At 36.6% G+C, this 19,451-nt stretch overlaps 2 protein-coding genes and 3 long non-coding RNA genes across 5 annotated transcripts in view; all 5 read right to left on the bottom strand.

The window, feature by feature from the left end:
* LOC107590703 (RNA demethylase ALKBH5) overlaps positions 1–2,330 on the bottom strand; it is a 10,465-nt gene extending 8,135 nt beyond the window's left edge. Inside the window, exon 1 of the mRNA XM_016279607.1 lies at positions 1,138–2,330. Coding sequence (XP_016135093.1) covers positions 1,138–1,811 — 674 coding nt within the window. The 5' untranslated portion in view covers positions 1,812–2,330. The remainder of the gene's footprint in view (positions 1–1,137) is intronic.
* Positions 2,331–3,118: 788 nt separating this feature from the next.
* Positions 3,119–4,375, bottom strand: LOC107590763 (uncharacterized). The gene is made up of 3 exons (XR_001609816.1): positions 4,238–4,375; positions 3,991–4,124; positions 3,119–3,213 (listed from the first exon to the last, which is right to left on the bottom strand). It is a non-coding gene; the product is annotated as an uncharacterized lncRNA (long non-coding RNA).
* On the bottom strand, positions 4,370–10,233 carry LOC107590761 (unconventional myosin-XV-like). Its single transcript, XM_016279665.1, has 5 exons — positions 10,167–10,233; positions 7,451–7,528; positions 7,274–7,370; positions 5,919–6,050; positions 4,370–4,389 (listed from the first exon to the last, which is right to left on the bottom strand). The coding sequence occupies exons 1-4, from the start codon at positions 10,197–10,199 to the stop codon at positions 5,992–5,994; spliced, it is 267 nt and encodes an 88-aa protein (XP_016135151.1). The 5' UTR covers positions 10,200–10,233; the 3' UTR covers positions 4,370–4,389; positions 5,919–5,991.
* Positions 10,234–10,396: 163 nt separating this feature from the next.
* Positions 10,397–11,631, bottom strand: LOC107590760 (uncharacterized). The gene is made up of 4 exons (XR_001609815.1): positions 11,540–11,631; positions 11,311–11,383; positions 10,600–10,673; positions 10,397–10,469 (listed from the first exon to the last, which is right to left on the bottom strand). It is a non-coding gene; the product is annotated as an uncharacterized lncRNA (long non-coding RNA).
* A 3,270-nt stretch (positions 11,632–14,901) lies between these two features.
* On the bottom strand, positions 14,902–16,115 carry LOC107590759 (uncharacterized). Its single transcript, XR_001609814.1, has 3 exons — positions 16,057–16,115; positions 15,888–15,947; positions 14,902–14,953 (listed from the first exon to the last, which is right to left on the bottom strand). It is a non-coding gene; the product is annotated as an uncharacterized lncRNA (long non-coding RNA).
* Between the last annotated feature and the right edge of the window lie 3,336 nt (positions 16,116–19,451).

Below are 19,451 nucleotides of genomic sequence, written 5' to 3'. Positions count from 1 at the left end.
TCATTATAATCCATAATTATGTCCCCACTGGATGCAACAAATTCCTCGTTTATAATGGGTTTTAATGTTTTTGTCTCATCGCTCCAGCCGGACAGGGCATCACAATATGGTAAGAAACGTAACATTTCCGTCACACGCTTGAGGTATTCGGCCAATCACAACGCACTGGATAGCTGGCCAATCAGAGCACACCTCGCTTTTCAGACCGATGAGCTTTGTAAAAATCGATGCGTTTCAGAAAGGCGGGGCATAGAGGAGAAAAAATAATGTACAGTATGTGGAAAATAATGTGTTTTTTTAACCTTAAACCGCATAAACACATTTCATTACACCAAATACACAAAATAATGTTCTTTTTAGCAACATCATATGACCCCTTTAAATACAATGCTATTTGCATGATATTTCCAAAATCATGGTAAGAACATAGCAGGATTACATTTAACTAAAACTATACAACATTTTTCTTACTTACAATTAAGCATTAACTGAAATAAAATAAGTAAATAAATATTACATTTTAAACTTTATTTCAGCTACTTTCCAAGGGAACATTTCTTATATTCATTTAGTTCACCAAAATAACTAAAACTGAAATAAAAATAATAATGAAAAACTATATAGATATTTAAAAAAAAACATGAATAAAAATTACAAGAACAAAATTACTACAACTTTTAAATAAAAACTTAAAATATAAAAGTAGAAATGAATTCAAACTATAAAATCTATAATAGTATCTCAATGATACTAAAATAACATTGGACCATACCATGTAAAATAATATGGTATCACGATGGTACCCTACTATAGTACTTTTGTGTGCCATTTTATCTTTTGAAGTACCATTGTATATGGATATGGTAATTACACTGTTACACAGTACCATAGCATAAATCAAAGTATTATGGTAATACAACAGCACATATAATTAAACTTGCAAAACTGTACCAAAACGTACCATGTTACTCTCATGGTATTTTGGACATGCACCATAGTACATTTCAAAATACCACAGTATTACTACTACTGTACTATGGTACTGCCACAGTACTTTTTCGTATGGATATATAAATGGTGTTTCAAAGAATCGTATAATAATAGCATGTTCTGGAAATGACTAGTAACGTTACCGACCTGAGGATGGTGACGCTGCCGCGCGCCACGGGCAGGTGGAGCACGGGCTCGGACACGCGGATGGGCTTGAACTGGAACTTGCATCCGAAACAGAGCGCGCTATCGCTGAAGAACGACACGGACACTATCGGTCGCTCAAAGATATGGATGGGGTCCACGTGGGACACGATGCAGCCCCCGGGCTGGTAGTCATTGATCACGGCGCTATTGACAAAGCCCTCCGGTATGACGCCGTGCGTCACGAGGCGATCGATGACCAGCTCGTGCACCCAGTCCGGGATCTCGTCCACCTCGCCTTTGGAGTACAGCCGCTCCTGCCCGGGCCCGCGCTTCTCAAGCTGCGAGCCGTACGTGTAGCCCTCACCAAAAAAGTACTTGTTCCGCAAAGGCGCCCGGTCCACCGTGTGCTCCCGGTAGAGCCCCTTGTCTCCCTTGGCAACCACCTCGTCTATCTTCGCCTCGATGCGCGCGCACTCCTCCTGCGTGAAGATATTCGCTTGCTTAATGCTACTTTTCACTTTGAGCGCCTCCGCGTCCCGCCGCTCCTCGTACTCGCTCTCGTCGTCGTCCGACTCGCGGTATTTGCGCTTCTCGCCGTCGCTGTTCTCGACAACTTTGTCCCTGTGCGGTGTCATCGACTTCAGCTTCTCCCGCAGATCTGTAAAACTGGCCATTTTCAAGAGCAAAGTCCAAAAAATCGCGGCAAAATGTTGTTCAACCTGAATTCACTTCAGGTCCCCATGTTATAATGTTAGTGTCGGTCACTGAAGTCGTACGCGACCTGACCGAAGGCCCGCAGCGGCGCCGCCTGCTTCCTCTTCCCCCGTTTAGCAAACTACACCAACCAAAGTTTCCACTGCCCCGTTCCACGAGCAACCCGACTGAATCTGTAACCCAAAGCAGTGAGTCAGCTGTCAATCACAGGCGGCGTTTCTCTGCGGTCCAGTCTCATAACATTAGCACGTAGCACAGCTACGCTTCCACTAGCCTCCAGTGGACACAGGCTTACAGCTGCATGTTGTTTAAAACGCACGCCTTCTGGTCTCTGCAACCGCCGGGCTGATCAGCCTAGTTTAATGTATCCAAGAAATAGTAATTATTACGCTGCTGCAAGACTGCACCGAGCCTTGGAAGGAACACAAACTCGTGGAACCACAACTGTTTGGCGAACTGCGCAATGCGCATGCGCATCATACCTTGCGCTTAGGCTTATGGGCATGAGGTTCTGGTCCAGTGACAGCCAATAAGCGAAGCGATCAGCTGTCAGCAAACCCCTGCAGCTATAAAAAGCTATTTTATGAAAGTATTGCGATATTTACGAATTATTTCGAATTTATTATGATTATTTAAACATATTTTTTTTATAGGAACGAGAGTAGACAGGAAAGGACGGACTCAAACCTGCCTCATGCTCTCTATTGCGTTTTTATAATTATTTTGTAATATTCAGTAACAAAACGTTAAACAGTTAAATAATTTACAATAGACCATGATGCTCCATGCCTCATATGTGAAGGGGTTTCTTGGTAGTCTCATATAGACAATTACAGGACAATGTTTCAACATAGGTTTCAGTCAATACATTTATTAAGAAAACTCTTGAAAAAAAAATACAAATATGCTGACCATTAGGATTCATTTGTTAACTAATAGCTAAATATAAAAGTTTTACTGTGAAAAAAATGTTGTTATATTACTTACACATACAGAAATCATAATATTTGTGAGTATACAGACTGTGTGTATATCTGTACATGGTTTTGTTACAGCATGGTGATTTCACTGGGTGGCAGCGTCAGCCTCTTCTCTCAGACAGAGAGCATATTCTCAATGTGCATGCGATAACCCGACACAGCTCCAGACCCTACAAACAACATATATGCTCATAAACCATGCATTCACACTTCTACACTGTTCTCATGGCGTTGAATGTGGTTACCTGTTCCATCTGTAACTGTGTAACTCTGTGGTTGGTTAAGTCCCCTGTTAGGATGTCTATATATAACTGGAACCAGTGCTGGGCCGCTGTGTGTGAGCTGACTGAATCAGCTTCAGCTGGAACTTCACCTGCACCTCCTGCCAACAGAAAATCAATTTAGAAAACCGAAAACATTACAGGGTTTTTGCATGTTTAATGAAGGTGAATTTAAGACTTTTTAAGACCAATTAAAGAAAACATTAAAGGGAACACAATACGTCACTATGTTCTCTAAATGTAAATGTCTAGGGAGAACACAAGTTATTATTAGCAAGACTTCAAAGTTTGAAAATACAACTTCCAACTTTTTTAATTACTTTTGCACACAAAATAACTTTTATTGTACCTTCTGATCACACTGCACAAAACTCATGTTTTCACTCAGTATTTTTGTGGTTTTCCAGTGCAAATAAAAATCATGATAGATACAAAAATTACATATGATAAGAACTCTTGTTTTCTGAGAAATTTATCAAAAAGAAGTTTATTTATGATTTAAAAAAGACAAATATCTATAAATGGGATAAAAAAAAAATTTTCAAAGGGAAAACATTTCATACCCATTGACAGATATTTGTTTTTGTTTTAAGCATTAACTTGTTCAAGACTTCATATTTTGCATCTCAAGTAAATGTATCTTGATTTAAAGATGTTTAGATATTTGTAATGGAAAACGACAAAAACACTGAGAAAGATATACATTTTTTGCAATGTATGCAACATTTAATGCCATGGCTTTATGAATGTAAGATATTCTGCTCTTATTTAAGACCTTTTAAAGCCATAATATGTGGAAGGGCAAATAGAGATCTTTTAAGACCTGCATTCCCTTTGTAATTTATAATTGTAATTCCTTTTCTGTTTGTAATACGCACGTGACTGTCTTTGTGCAGGAAGTGCAGTCCGTTCTGATTGACAGCGAGGATGCATGGTGCAGAGATGGTGCTGTTGCTGCTGCTTTGGATGTAAAAGAAGGACGATCCAAACATAAGAAATGCACACACCAAACCTGAAGTACACACACAAACACCATTCAACAAACCTTGCCTTTCATCATGGTAATATGTGATAACAAAAAGGTAAATAGTAAATGAGGGTGTTTGGCCTCATTTAATAAAATACCCAGGAACTGGGATCTGGCCTGGTGAGGGTTCAGGCTTTGGGCGGGATGTACATGTTGAGCAACTAGCTGCATCCACTGCTGAGGCCCCTGTCTTCCAAAGATCTCAACTGGGATGTACTCTGTCAACTCATGACTACAGAAAATCTGGAATCTGAGGGTGCAAAAAAATCTAAATATCGCCTTTAAAGCTGTCCAAATAAAGTTCTTAGCAATGCATACTACTAATCAAAAATTAAGTTTTGATATATTTACAGTAGGAAATTTACAAAATATCTTTATGGAACATGATCTTTACTTAACATCCTAATGACTTTTGGCATAAAAGAAAAATCAATAATTTTGACCCATACAATGTATTTTTGTATTTTGAATGTATTTTTGGCTATTGCTACAAATATACCCCAGCGACTGAAGACTGCTTTTGTGGTCCAGGGTCACATATTATAATGATTTTTGAAGCTTCATGCGACACTGAAGACTGGAGTATTGATGCTGAATAAATTACATTGCAGTTATTTAAAACTGCAATAGTATTTCACAATATTACTGTTTTTACTGTATATTTAATCAAATAAACTAACATAAAAGAGATGTCTTTAAAAAAACAAAACAAAAAAACAAAGGTAGTGTAAAAATAGACGCATATGAGACGATTGTTCACATGCAATAAAATATCAAAAGTTGATATTTCTGATTGCAGATATTGATGCTAATTATCCTGTGGGATAAACACCAAAGTTTTTTTCAGATTGTGATTCTGATTTCCAGATTTCTCATATGGTGAAAATTAGGTCAAATTGTATGTATACGTAAAACTCTTTTCAAGAAAGAAGTCTGTCTAAAAATTACACTGTAAAAAGATTTGACGGTTTTAACTTGGGCTGCACGATAAATCGCATGCGACATTTAACGCGCATCTTGTCAGTAAAGCCGGTTCTGTAATCAGCGGTAAATCTCCATCACCTGCGGGCTTTCACATTGAGCCGCATTAACTACACAGAGCTGTTGTTCACTAACGAGCTGCGCAAAACCACGGTCATATTCGACCGTGTGTAGTTAATGCGGCTCAATGTGAAAGCCCGCAGATGATGGAGATTTACCGCTTAGATTTCACTCCCCACACCTACAACCCCTGCCGGTACGAGACTCGAACCGACAACCTTTGGGTTATGAGTCCGACTCTCTAACCATTACGTTGTAGCGTTGTAATACACTGATAACCACCAAATGCAGGTGGTGATGAGAAAGTCACATGATGAACCAAAGCCCATCACAAGCAGCTTTTAAATATTAACATATATCATCACCATCATGGTAACACACATGAAACTGAAATAATGCAATAAACATTCATTTAACAACATTAAGTGTAACACACAACTCTAATATACAAAACTGATAAGAAAAGACTAAGAAACAGTTATTTCAACAAAAAAACATCAAATATGAAATGTAACGCAGGGAATTGGAATGTAAATTTACGGTTATTCACTGTAAATTATACGGTCTTTTTCACTTCCAAAAACGGTATACTACCGTAAAATTAAATGTCCAATACATGTAATGTCCAATACAGTTTTTCACTGTATATAGTAGGGGAATTTACCGTTAACCATTTAACAGGATTTTACTGTAGCATTTTTACAGTCTTTTATCGTTAAATTCATGGTAATTTTTTACAGTGTACATAGTAGGCGCGTAGAGACTGTCTTTGGCTCTGTGTTGAAGAGCAGCAAGTTTGGCAAACTGCTGTTCACTGATCTTTCCCTGAGGTACGACATTCAACAGACCCTTCAGGTAGTCTGGCAGAACCTGTGCAAATACAAACACACAATTATGAAGGAATAATAGCTGTAGGTACATTACAACTAGAATATATTTGTGGTATGCACCGGTTTAGGATTTCAATATCATTGTCACACAAAATGTCCTCCAGTAATTTATTATATTTACACTACTGTTCAAAAGTTTGGGGATGGTAAGATTTTTTAAAAATATGTTTTTGAAAGAAGTCTCTTATGCTTACCAAGGCTGCATTTATTCAATGATAGACGAAAAACAGTAATATTGTGAAATATTATTACAATTTAAAATAATGTTTTTAAAACAATTTAAAATAATGTTTTTATTTGAATAAATCTTAACATGTAATTTATTCCTGTGACGGCTGAATTTTCAGCATCATTACTCCAGTCTTCAGTGTCACATGATCCTTCAGAAATCATTTGAATATGCTGATTGGCTACTCATTATTATCATTATTATTATTATGATCAATGTTGAAAACAGTTGTGCTGCTTAATACTTTTGTAGAACATGACTTGTTTTTCTATTAGGATTATTTGTTTTGCCAAAAAAAAATCAAAGTTGGATTTCCAGAAGACAAGATAAGACTACACACCTCACGCACTGGATGCCATGCGCGCACTCAAAGCAGTTGGACATAGCGGTGTATTAGAGGTAAAATATGATATAAATACTGTTCGGTTTCTCGCACAAACCAATCGTTTCGTGTCTTAGGACATTAATGTGTCGTCGGGAGCCACAGGGTTTAATTTGGATTTGTCTGTGCATGTTTTTTTTACTCTCATAGATTTTGTTACCATTGCCATGCATTATACGACTGATAGACTGCAATGGCTGGACTTAAAAATCATAATTTGTGTTCTACTGAAGAAACAAAGTCACCTACATCTTGGATGCCCTGGGGGTAAGCAGATAAACATCAAATTTTCATTTTTGGGTGAACTATCCCTTTAAGACCCACAACAATAACGATAATGGCACAGAGAAACAATATAGTTGGAATCACAATTTTTTTCCAGCTGTTGAACAATAAAAACACTGACAGCCAATCAGAATACATCCTTCTTTAAAGAGTGCGGACATTTAAAGCGGCACATGACAAAACTGCATCGTCTGTGTATAGTGAACAGAATGTTATCATGCGTTGGTATTGACACTAATATAGTTATTGTTATAGTTAGCTTTATAATTACAGGCCTTTATAGAGGTGTAAGGACATCAATCTGTACCTCTGTCGGTGACTATGAAAACCGTGTACTCATCCATTGTCTCCAGCCTTTGTAACGCCATCTCATAACACAATTCCTCTATGACATCTAGTGCAACCTGCAAACAAAGCACTTTCATCTTAACCTACAAATATAATCACATGCAATAAAAGATATAAACTGACACACAAGACATACGGAGCAGGTTTTGATCTTCAAATGTCTCTCAATTCCTCCAGGGAATAGAAACAGCTGCCGCTTTGAACTTCGACCAGCCTGAAAACATTCATGAACATTGTAATTCATACCACATACACTACCAAACAAAAGACTGCACTGTAAAAAAATTCTGTAGTTTTTACAAAATAATTTTGGCAGCTGTGGTTGCCAGAATAATTTTGTAAAAAATACAGAAAAACTGTAAACACATTTACGGCCCAAAACTGTAAATTTGACAAACAGTATAAAACTGAAATTTACAAACAAGAAAATTTGAATGTAAACCAGTAAATTCAACAATGCACACTGCTATTAAAATCTGTTGTGCACCTTTAACATACTGACAACCACCATAATAATGCAGGTGCTAAAAGAGAAAGCCACATGAAGAATCAAAGCTCATCACAAGTAGCTTCGCCACAAGCAGAAGTATATAGTAATATATAGAAGGTGCACAGAGTCATTCATGCAAACACAAAACACCATCATGGTAACACACGATACTGAAATAATGCATTAAACTTTAATTAAACAACAGAAGATGTAACATAAAGCCCAAATATACATAACTAATAACAAAAACTATTTAAAAAATTTTGATTTTTTTTTTAACATGATTATTTAAACAAAATACTTTAAAATGTGGAGTGTCATGCAGGGAATTCTGGGAATATCAGTTTACAGTTTTTGACTGTAAATTATACATTGATTTGTTATTTTTACTTCTAAAAACTGTAAAATTAACAGCATTTTACTGTAAAATTACATGAAATGTAATTAGATATTGGTTAGATATTTTACAGTTTTTCCCTGTATATAGTACGGGAACTTACTGTTAACCTATTAACCGTTTTTTTTACAGTGTGGCAGATACAGAAAAAAGAGTAATAATGTGAAATATTATTACTATTTAAAATAACTTTTCTATTTGAATAAGTGTTAAAATATAATTTATTTCTGTGATGGAAAAGCTGAATTTTTAGCAGCCATTACTCCAGACTATAGTCACATGATCCTTCGAAAATCATTCTAATATGCTGATTTGCTGCTTAAGAAACTTTTCTTATTATTATCAATGTTAAAAACATTTTTGCTATTTAATATTTTTGTGGAAACCATGATACATTTTGAAATTTTTTTTGGATGTATTTGAATATAATTTGTCACTTTTGATCAATTTAATGCATCATTGCTTCAAATTGCATCAAATCTTATTTAAGCGGTTTGAGTGAATATGTGCAACAGGGGAGTGGAGTGGTATGTACGGTTTTGTGTTTATATGTATTTATTGACCATTATGGCTGTGAGCTCCACACTACTGGGGTAAACACTTCTGCCACAATACTGAAAGGTCTTTCTCACACTGTAAAAAAAATTCCGTAAAATTTACGGTAAAAAACCGGCAGCTGTGGTTGCCGGAATTTTACCGTAAAAAATACGGTAGCAACGTTTTAGATTTGACGGTTTTAACTAGGGCTGCACGATAAATCCCATGCAATATTTAACGCGCATCTTGTCAGAAAGCCGGTTCTGTAATCAGCGGTAAATCTCCATCACCCGCGTGCTTTCACATTGAGCCGCATTAACTACACAGAGCCGTTGTTCTCTGACGAGCTGCGCAAAACCACGTTCATATTCGCGCGATTTTTTGCGCAGCTCGTCAGTGAACAACGGCTCTGTGTAGTTAATATCAGTTAAATACCGTAATTTCATTAACTGATATAAGGTTAATATACCAACCTACTGAAGTACTGAAATCTGTTTTGTGAAGTGACATGTGGCCAAGTATGGTGACCCATACACGGAATTAGCACTCTGCATTTACCCATCCAAAGTGCACGCACACAGCAGTGAACACACACACACACACACCGTGAACACACACAATGCGGCGCCCGGGGAGCAGTTGGGGGCTCGGTGCCTTGCTCAAGGGCACCTCAGTCGTGGTATTGAAGGTGGGAGAGCGCTGTACATTCACTCCCCCCACCTACAACCCCTGCCGGTACGAGACTCGAACCCACAACCTTTGGGTTATGAGTCCGACTCTCTAACCATTAGAGAGTAATTAATACACTGATAACCACCAAATGCAGGTGGTGATGAGAAAGTCACATGATGAACCAAAGCCCATCACAAGCAGCTTTTAAATAATAACATATATAGAAGGTGCACAGTGTCATTCACACAAACACCAAACACCATCATGGTAACACACATGAAACTGAAATAATGCAATAAACATTCATTTAACAATATTAGGTGTAACACACAACTCTAATATACAAAACTGATAAGAAAAAACTAAGAAGAAACATAGTTATTTCAACAAAAAAACATCAAATATGAAATGTAACGCAGGGAATTCTGGGAATGTCAATTTACGGTTATTCACTGTAAATTATACGGTCTTTTTCACTTCCAAAAACGGTATACTACCGTAAAATTAAATGTCCAATACATGTAATGTCCAATACAGTTTTTCACTGTATATAGTAGGGGAATTTACCGTTAACCATTTAACAGGATTTTACTGTAGCATTTTTACAGTCTTTTACCGTTAAATTCATGGTCATTTTTTACAGTGCAGGTTCTGCTCACAAGCTTTACCAATTCCTGGAGATCACACATTAAATAATGTTAGATCATCATGCTTCATAAAAATATTGTTAAAAGTGAATGTGTGACGTATAATCACCATGAAAATGCACTTCTGGACTTCTGCAGACATCTCTTAGGAACTTGAGTAAGAATGGTTTGAGCACTTCAGAGCAGCGGTAAAATGCTGTCAGAATGTAGAGTAATCGCCAGCCCTTTTGACAGCTGTCACTGCAACACATCACAACCAAACACTCACAGCTTAACACAGAGTCCTATCAAACAAGCAAAAAAATAAATGTTTCATATCTCTGTCTCACGGTTTAGAGCTGGCATTGGCTGTAATCTGTTTGAGGACTTGACAGTATGCCTCATCCTTCATCAGTCCATATTCACCCGTTAACTACAAAAACAATGATGAATTTCAGTAAAATTAAAGCCAAAACTTAAACAAACATCAAACACAACTGGGGGTCTATGTGCACTATAGGTAGCAGTACAGCTGGCCATATGGATGAGAGGTTATGCCTTACCTTCAGGAAGGTGCAAACCACAAACTGCTCCGACTGGCCCCTGAGAGGATGATCTCCCATGAACTTCATTATGGCTACACCCAAAACAAAAACACAGGAATAAATCTTGAGATATGATGCATAGCAAAAAAATAATAAACACGAATAAAACAGACTGAGTAGCTGTGCTATATCTCTTATCTAACCTAGGAACATTTCAGAAGCAACCCGGTTCATGTTGGGGTCAGTGAAGATTATAAGGGACTCTAAGATAGGGTTCTGGAGAAAACAAGAGATGGGTGTATTTTTATATGTATATTTCTATGTAAACTATTGTTTAAATGTTTCGTCATGTTTTTGAAAGAAGTCTCTTATGCTCATGAAAGGCTGTATTTATTTAATCAAAAATACAGTAAAAACAGAAATATTTTATTTAAATAAATATTCTACTACAATTTGAAATAACCTTTTTTTTCTCTTTTAATATATTTCAAAATGTATTTTATTTTCAGGATTTATTGGTGAATCGAAAGTTCAAAAGAACAGCATTTATCTGAAATAGAAATCTTTTGTAACACTGTAAATGACTTTGCTGTCTCTTTTGATCAGTTTAATGCTTCCTTGCTGAATATAATTATTCATCTCATTAAAAAATGGCCCCAAACGTCTGAACAGAAGAGTATTGTATTTGCATGTATTTATATGTTTATGTATGCACAGTGGACAGAATACCTTGCTGAATTTCACCATCTCTGCAGGGTCTTTGCTTCCTTTAACTTTTTTGGACCTATCTCTGAATGAATCACTAGTCACATAAAAAAAATATATATATATTTGGGCTTAGTCCTGTGTTTGAAAGACATTGAAAGTCAGAATTTGAAAAAAAAGATAAAAACGATAAATACATTAATAAAAATTATTTCTTTTAAAATGATTATAATGGCAGTAACATCCCTTTTACCTCTTGCTTCCATTTGACGTTCTGAAATATTTTCTGCCAAACTCGAGAAGAAAGAATGTTCCCTTCAACTTCAGAATCCCCAAAATCACCAAATCCATCAGACTAGCCATCACAAAACAGACACATTAACAAGTAATATTAGTCATATACCACCAGACCAATAACAGTCCTGTAAACAGAAAGTTCACATTTTTTATTTTCAAAGATTGAGAAAATATGTAACACTGCATACAAATAAAGGTTTAATAATTTCAGCACTTTTATTGTCACATCATTTGCAATCATTATATAACACGACATATAATGCCCTGACATTATATCAGCCACCAAACACCTTGTCATAGAGATATTCTGTATCCATGGAGTGATAATGTGTATATATACCTCTAGTGATGGGTCTAGTTCATGTGCAGCTGCAGTGGAGGCCATAGCGAGAGCGATAGCTCCTGATGCTGCCACTCGGCCCTGTCTGTCTCTCGGCTCATCTCTCCTCTCTGCTGGAAGACTCAGGAAATCAGGTGCAGCTACAGGAACCACACAGTCAATGAGGAACGCTCGACTCTGACCCTGCACTGCCCCATATCGCCAGCCTGGAAAAACATTCATAACTGATAGTTTGTCCTGCTTACACTGTAATTTGACGTCATAATTAAAACTACCGGTAATTATTGGAGTACATTTAAAAAGAGAATACTTCTTCAGTCTCTCTACTAAAATTTCACACTTATTACACAATTAAATGCGTTTCTTACTGTTTCTTTGTAATATTTTCTGAAATTTACTAGCAATTTCTGAATTTTTTTTCACTGTATAACATATTAAGTTTTTTGCTTTTTTATTAACATTAAAAATAAATGCATGGATAATAAATATCTATATTCATCATTTGACAAAAAATCTCTAATTTCAATTGTAGTTCTGCAATTTAAAGCGTCCTATAAACAAAATAATAAAAAAAAAAATGTCACGTTAAATGTCGAACCAAAATCTGGTGTGCCTCTCTTCAGCTCCTCGAGGTAGATGACCTTTTTCTTCACCACGCAACCGTAACTCTGACCTGAAACACAAACACCCATGCACACCATGAAAACATTGCAGTTCTTCCTCTATAATACATGCACAATGGTTTATGTATAGCTGTGATCATGCACTGTACAGCCCCCCTCACAGATTTCCTGGAGTATCAAGGACAAGCCTTCCCAAGGTTAACTGCTGCTTATCTGATGGAATGCAAATATTGTTAGCTCAATTCTAGAGCTTTTCCTGCAGAGTAATTTCCTAATGTTTAGGGACTCTATTAGTAAAAAGAGTACTATTTTAAATACAATTTTAAATAACTGTTTTCTATTTTAAAATATTTTCAAATGTAATTTATTCCAGTGATAACAAAGCTGAATTTTCAGCATCATTACTCCGGTCTTCAGTGTCACATGATCCTTCAGAAATAATTCTAATATGCTGATTTACTACTTAAGAAACATTTTTATTACTATTAATGTTGAAAACAGTTGTGCTGCTTAACTTGGTACATTTTTTCAGGATTCATTAATAAATAGAATGTTGAAAAGAACAGGATTTATTTGTAAATCTGTAAATTTATTTGTTAACTGTAAATGTTCTTACTGTAACTTCAATTTAATAAAGCAATAAGCCCCAATAAGTCGTGCCTAACAAAACGCCCCTTAGCTGTTATAAATTCACTGTAAACCACGGCTTCACAGTGTCACACTCTCACGGGGCGCAAGGGAACGAGGAGACGCGGGAGTTGCTCAAAACCAATAGACTTTGATATAAAACAAAACAGGATACAGCTCAGGAACGCAGGAGGACATGAAGACATATAACACCAGACACTTGAGACTTCAAAACACAGGACTTAAGTAACAAGGGAGAAAACGAGGGAATTAATCAACATAACGAGGAAACAAGGGAAACACAGGTGGAATCAAATTAACATAATGAGTACTGGAGCAGGAAGACCAAAAATGGGCATATGAGGGAAACACAAGACACAGGAACACAAGACTGACACACAGGGCTTATACGTAGTTAGGCTTCACAAAATAAAACAGAGCAAATAAAGTGTAATGATATTAATAAAAACAGTATTTTTCCACCAAACAATGTAGTTCCTTTATCTGTAAACAAAGGTGTATGTTTGTAGAGTCATTTACAACAGCTTTGAATGTGGCTCAGCCAATCAGAATCAAGGACCGGAACTATCCGTTTAATAATGATCCATTTAATGCTTCCTTGCTAAATAAAAGTATTAATTTCTTTAAAAAAACAAAAAAACTTACCCCACACTTTTGAACTTTAGCGTACTTAAACTTAAACAATGTCTTGTATCCAGGTGCCAATATTTCCCCCACTTCAAACTTTCTTGCAAGACATCACTGCTTGTGGTAAAGACCTGTAATGTGTGTATGTGAGAGCACTGCTTCTCACCCTCCTCTAATCCATCCATGGCCTGCAGACGAATAATATCTTCTTTATGGAAGCTGAGAAGAGCTCTGTCCTCTGTGATGAAGTTTCTCTCTGCTACAACATACTCCGAATCCTGCGCAAGAATTCAGAAGTATGGCATTGCATGTTTAAACAAAATCAGAGGCGTCGTTGGCAGTGTAAAGGCACCTGAAGAAATGACGAGAAGAGAAATCAAAGCACTTTCTGCACCTTCTTAAGATGAGAGATGAAGAGATCAATCATATGTTTGATCTGAGTTGCTTTGGCTGAGAACAGAATCAATTTCTCATTCATCAGATTAAACTCCAGCATGTTTTGAGAAGGGATGGTCACAAACAGGATGTCTGCGTAGCTGTGGTAGAGAGTGAGAGTTTAGATGTTTTAGGAGGTGTATGGCTGACAGATGGTTGAATGGCTGGATGGATGACGCACCTGTACGGACGGAGCACTTGGAAGTAGTCTGGAGCTGCACTGCTGCTTTTTACTGCCTTTAGATACCAGCGTGAGACACTGCCAACACCTGCACTCCAGTACTCACACTGCCCTGCAAACACACACACTGGTGACATATTGGCCATAAGCCCCATTGCATTCATACTAACAGTCTTCTAGGAAAAGGAACTCATAGAGGCAGGAAAAAGGCGAGAAAAATAAATCTCCAATGACTCCCTGGCAGCTGCAATCACAGCTTTCTTCACACTCTCACTCCGAACATCTGTGTTCGGCTCGATGCCATATTGTGCTATGAAACAAACACACGTACCATACTAACAGATCAGTATAGTCATCATAAACAGTAAACTGAACAAGTTATCTTGGGAAATGATTTCAAATAGAACAGAAATTTAATTGTAAATTAATTCCTTCCTCACCAAACAAGAATTTCATCTTCTGCCGCTCCTCTTTAGTTATGCGCACACAGGCCTCTGTAAATGTGTCATTAACAATCTGAAAAACAAAATTGAAATATCAGAAATAAGTTACAAGGAAAGTAATACTCTTATTCAGCAAGGATGCATACAATTCATCAAAAGTGACAGTAAATTATTATTCATTTTTTAAAATCATTTTACTTTCATAAGTAAACATTTGAGCATTTATCATTTTAATTTCAAATAAATGCTGTTCATTTAAACTTTCTATAACATTAAAGAATCCTGAAAAAATGTATTATTTCTACAAAAAAAAAAAAAATTAGCATAACAGACTTCTTTCAAAAACATAAAAAAATAAATATAAATAAATAAACAGTAGAGTATATACAAAATGTATTTGTTTATTAACAATATAATAGAAAATATATATATATTGCATTTGTACAAGTTTTATTTGACTTTTAATGACTAATTTCTTTATTTTTTAAATGTATTTAATTAAAAAAAAATTAGTTTATCAAAATATTATTATTACTATTATTTTAGCTTTTTTTAGATAATAGGAACATTTTATAATATTTTGTCTTAACATAAAAGCTGATATTCTCACAATCCTCCTGAAAAAAACAGAGTCAGACGGTATTATGAAGGTGACCGTGATTTCACCAAGTACAACATGTTCCTGGATCAACATCCTTGTTGATCCTGGAACAACATTCCAATTAACCAATCAGAATTAAGGGATAACTTTTCAGTAAATAACTGTTTTAGGCTTACGATCAGGGTTAGAGGCTTCTACACCCTTGTTAATCAGCTATCATTTCACACTGATTTTAGGAATAAATTATGGGTAGGGTTAGGTTTAGGGGTAGGGAGTGGGTTTAGTCTATATTTTTGGACAGTAATGTTGATCCAAAATCAACAAAAGATGTTGATCCAGGAACATGTCTTACTTGGCAAAATCACGGCGACCATATTATGAAGGTGCTGTGTGGAGTATCTCTCACCTGTTTGAATATGAGGTCAAGCACTAGAGGATGGTTCCAAGTGTCGTTGGGATAGAAGACCTACAGCAATTTGTACAGCAGCGTTAGTTCTGAAACTGTGCTGTGTTCATAATGATCCACAAAATTATGAAGTACACCCTCATAAACAACAGCCAAATTAAACACACACCTCCTTCCTGAGGTATATTTTCCAGGGAACGTTTGTGTAAGTGTAATGCTCCTCTGTGCAATTGTGTTTGGATGCTCTCAGATTCCACTGGAAGATCTCTGGACACTGGTGTGTGTGTGAGAGAAGGCGAAAGAGAGATGGAGAACATATGCTTTATATATGTACGCTGCTGTCCAAAAGCTTGGAGACTGCAAGATTTTTTAATGTATTTGAAGGAAGTCTCTTATAATCACCAAGGCTGTGTTAATTTGATAAAAAATACAGTAAAAACAGTAATATTGTGAAATATTATTACAATTTAAAATAACTTGTTTTGTATTTTCATATATTTTAAAATGTAATTTATTCCTGAAATGGTAAATCCTGACTTTTCAGCATCATTACTCCAGTCTTCAGTGTCACATGATCCTTCAGAAATCATTCTAATATGCTGATGTGCTGCTCAAGAAACATTTCTTATTATTATCAATGTTGAAAACATTTGTTCTGCTTAATGTTTTTGTGGAAACCGTGACAGATTTTTTCAGGATTCTTTGATTAATAGGACGTTCAAAAGAAACACATTTATTTGAAATATCCTCGCTGAATAAAAGCATACATTTTTTACTGACCCCAAACTTCAGAACAGCAGTTTCTCTTCTTACAAAAGGTAATGTGCTGTTACAGTGATGGTATCAGATGGTTATACTTTGATAGATACAATGGCACTGTATCATTACCACATTCATATGCAATAGTTTTTATATTGTACTCCACAGAATATCATGGTAGTGTTCAAAAAGAGATAAAACCGTGATAACACCATAGTATTTTTGTAAGCTATGCGTAAGTGTGTTTGTGTGTTGTTTACCTGGTGGTGGTAAAGCCAGTGGTGATTCTGGTGCTTTCTTCTTGCTGCTTTTAGTTTGGTTTGATTATATCTGGACACAGCAGCTGGAGTGAGAGCCTCTCTCTACACAAACAGTTATTACACAGGGCAAGATATTATATTTAATACAAGTTTGCAAAGACTAAGGAATGCATATAAAGGCTGGTTTTGATTTAATGTTGACATGAATTCCTTGCAATTAATAGATTTAAATAAATGTATAGCTTATTTCAAACAAGACAAAAACATCCTGAAATTTAAATGCGCCTCCAGGACTTAGACCAAGCGCCCCCTTGTGGAATATAACTTTGTGTACGATAACAAATGAATAAATAGTTATTAGCTGGCAATGTTTAATAGCTCAGACATGCTTTAATTGGTTAGTACAGAAGTGACCGAGGTAGACAAACCTGTGGAGGAGGTGGATTGTCCCTCTGTGTTTTTAGGATCTGCATTGCTTCATCGTGTGGGTTCAGCTTCTTCACAAAAGCTTTACCTTCTCGCCTGTCATCAAACGCATGGCATTCTTTGAGTTAATAAGAGTAGTAATAAAATCATGTGATTGTATGAAACGTAGGTGCTAATGCACAGGAGGAAACGCACCTCTGTATCTGCGGCATAAGTTCTGGGGGCGGTGTTTGATATTGCTTAATAATATCTTTAATGTTGTGGCTGGGAACGATGTGCTCAGACAGAGTTAGAGGCTGAATATTTCACCACCTCTGCGCCAGGAGCCGGAGCAGAACGCAAGGGACCCGTGATGGCAACGGGAGCTGAGAGAAAAAGAAAAAGAGGGAAAGTGTTGGAATATGCAGAAGTAACATAAAATGCATTTGTTTCAGTTGATGGACATGACAAGCATGACGCGTCGCCATGGAAACAATAAGGCGATAATGAATAAGAAAATGGGAGATAAAATGATTTTCTTCTGATGAAATTCTGATCTAGATTGTCAGCTGTTGGGAAAAGGCTAATGTACCTTAAACATAATTCACTTCAGTTTTTATTTTTAGTGAATGCATTTTATATTTATGAAATATTTACAATAAATAATCTTATTTTCTTTTAAATATTAAATTTTCTTTATAAAAACAAGTTCACTAAACATGAATTTGCAGAACATCTGTAACAATAAATTCATTATTGCTAATTTGACCAAATCTCAAGTTTATTAACCTTACTGACTCCCTCCCGGACCTAGAATCGCATTTTCGGTAAACCTGTGATGTAGCCTACTAGTCAACTATTTTTCTTTCACATAATACAACACAAGAGCCATGTTTTGTGCTTTGTAAGTTTTCATGTGGGGTTACAGTATGAAGACGAATATATTGTATGACAGTTTAAGATTTAGCCTAGATCCAATTGCTGTCCTCTACCGGTGTAGTGCCGAAATTTGCACCCTGCCAGATTATGCACCCCCTAGTATTGGTAAATTTAGGGTTAGGTGTGGGGGAGGGGTTGGGATTAGGGGTGGGGTTGAGATTTACGAGGGGGTGCATAATCTGGCACCTGAACTGCTTTAATTGTTTTGTGACCTGGGCTGTGTTCAGTCCCGACAAAACGTTGCAAAACGTTTTTTAAACGGAAACAGTGGTGCGTTGAACCATAGACATAATAAATACCTAGACGCCTCATTGGCCGCTCGACCACATGTCAACGTCGCCGCCATATTGGTGCGGGCAACTCTCATATGGGGACAGAAGAAAACATACCTGACTCGTCGGCAGCTTGGGCATCTACAAACCGTTGCACAATAATAAAAACAGATCTCGGGGTATTATGTTTCACAGGTAAGACTGAACAGTTGTTTCTGTGTGTTTTTTGGTCATTTTTAGCTTTATGTTATATATTTATTATTGTGCGACATTGGACATGACAACTCCATGTAGATCACAAACCTCTGAAATCGGTTGATAAATGTAAACGTTACCGTGTTTTTATCTAGAAAAAAACGCAGTTCCTCCGTTTACCTCCATTTATTTTTAAGGCAGTCTTGCCCTCACAAACATGGCGGACGCGTTGACGTATCGCAGCAACGGCTCAAAGCGGCCAATGAGGCGTCTAGGTATTTATTATGTCTATGCGTTGAACACCCTGTTCTATTGATGCAAGAGTTGCAACTATGGCAGCTGAGAAGAAGGCCATTCTTGTTTCTTTTTTTTTGGAAAATTTTTGGAGCCTGATGAAATCGGTATAAATACGTGTTTAATACTGCAAAATACGCTCTCGATGTTACACTGCCCTTGCCGTCCATAATAAAAGAAAACATCCCAATCGAGTGAAGGGATTTGTGGAAACAGTGGTTCCTAATTATTGTGATCCAACATTTACCTCGCATTTCAGGATGAAAAGACAAACATTTCAGGTGAAGGATAGCCTAATCCACTTCTTACCTCCGAGACTGTGTTATGATCTATATGACCTTATTATTTTTATTGTGAGTATTAAGCTTATCATTATTGCTGATCACTGTTGTTGTGCTATGATATTGTAATATTTACCATTATATAATCAGAGGGGTATA

This window comes from Sinocyclocheilus grahami, unplaced genomic scaffold (genome assembly GCF_001515645.1).
Source record: "Sinocyclocheilus grahami isolate Dianchi unplaced genomic scaffold, SAMN03320097.WGS_v1.1 scaffold132.1, whole genome shotgun sequence".
Lineage (NCBI taxonomy): Eukaryota > Metazoa > Chordata > Actinopteri > Cypriniformes > Cyprinidae > Sinocyclocheilus > Sinocyclocheilus grahami.
The sequence above is the reverse complement of the archived record's forward strand: the minus strand, read 5'-3'. Positions and strand labels throughout refer to the sequence as shown.

Bases quoted from the DNA above. Each gene is read 5' to 3' on its own strand.
- LOC107590761 (XM_016279665.1), bottom strand. From the start codon at position 10,199: ATGTCTGCAGAAGTCCAGAAGTGCATTTTCATG. The intron at 7,371-7,450 runs GTATGTCTTGTG...CTTTGTTTGCAG, and splicing joins TGAAGATCAAAACCTGCTCC to GTTGCACTAGATGTCATAGA. The intron at 6,051-7,273 runs GTACAGATTGAT...GTATTTGCACAG, and splicing joins TTTCATAGTCACCGACAGAG to GTTCTGCCAGACTACCTGAA.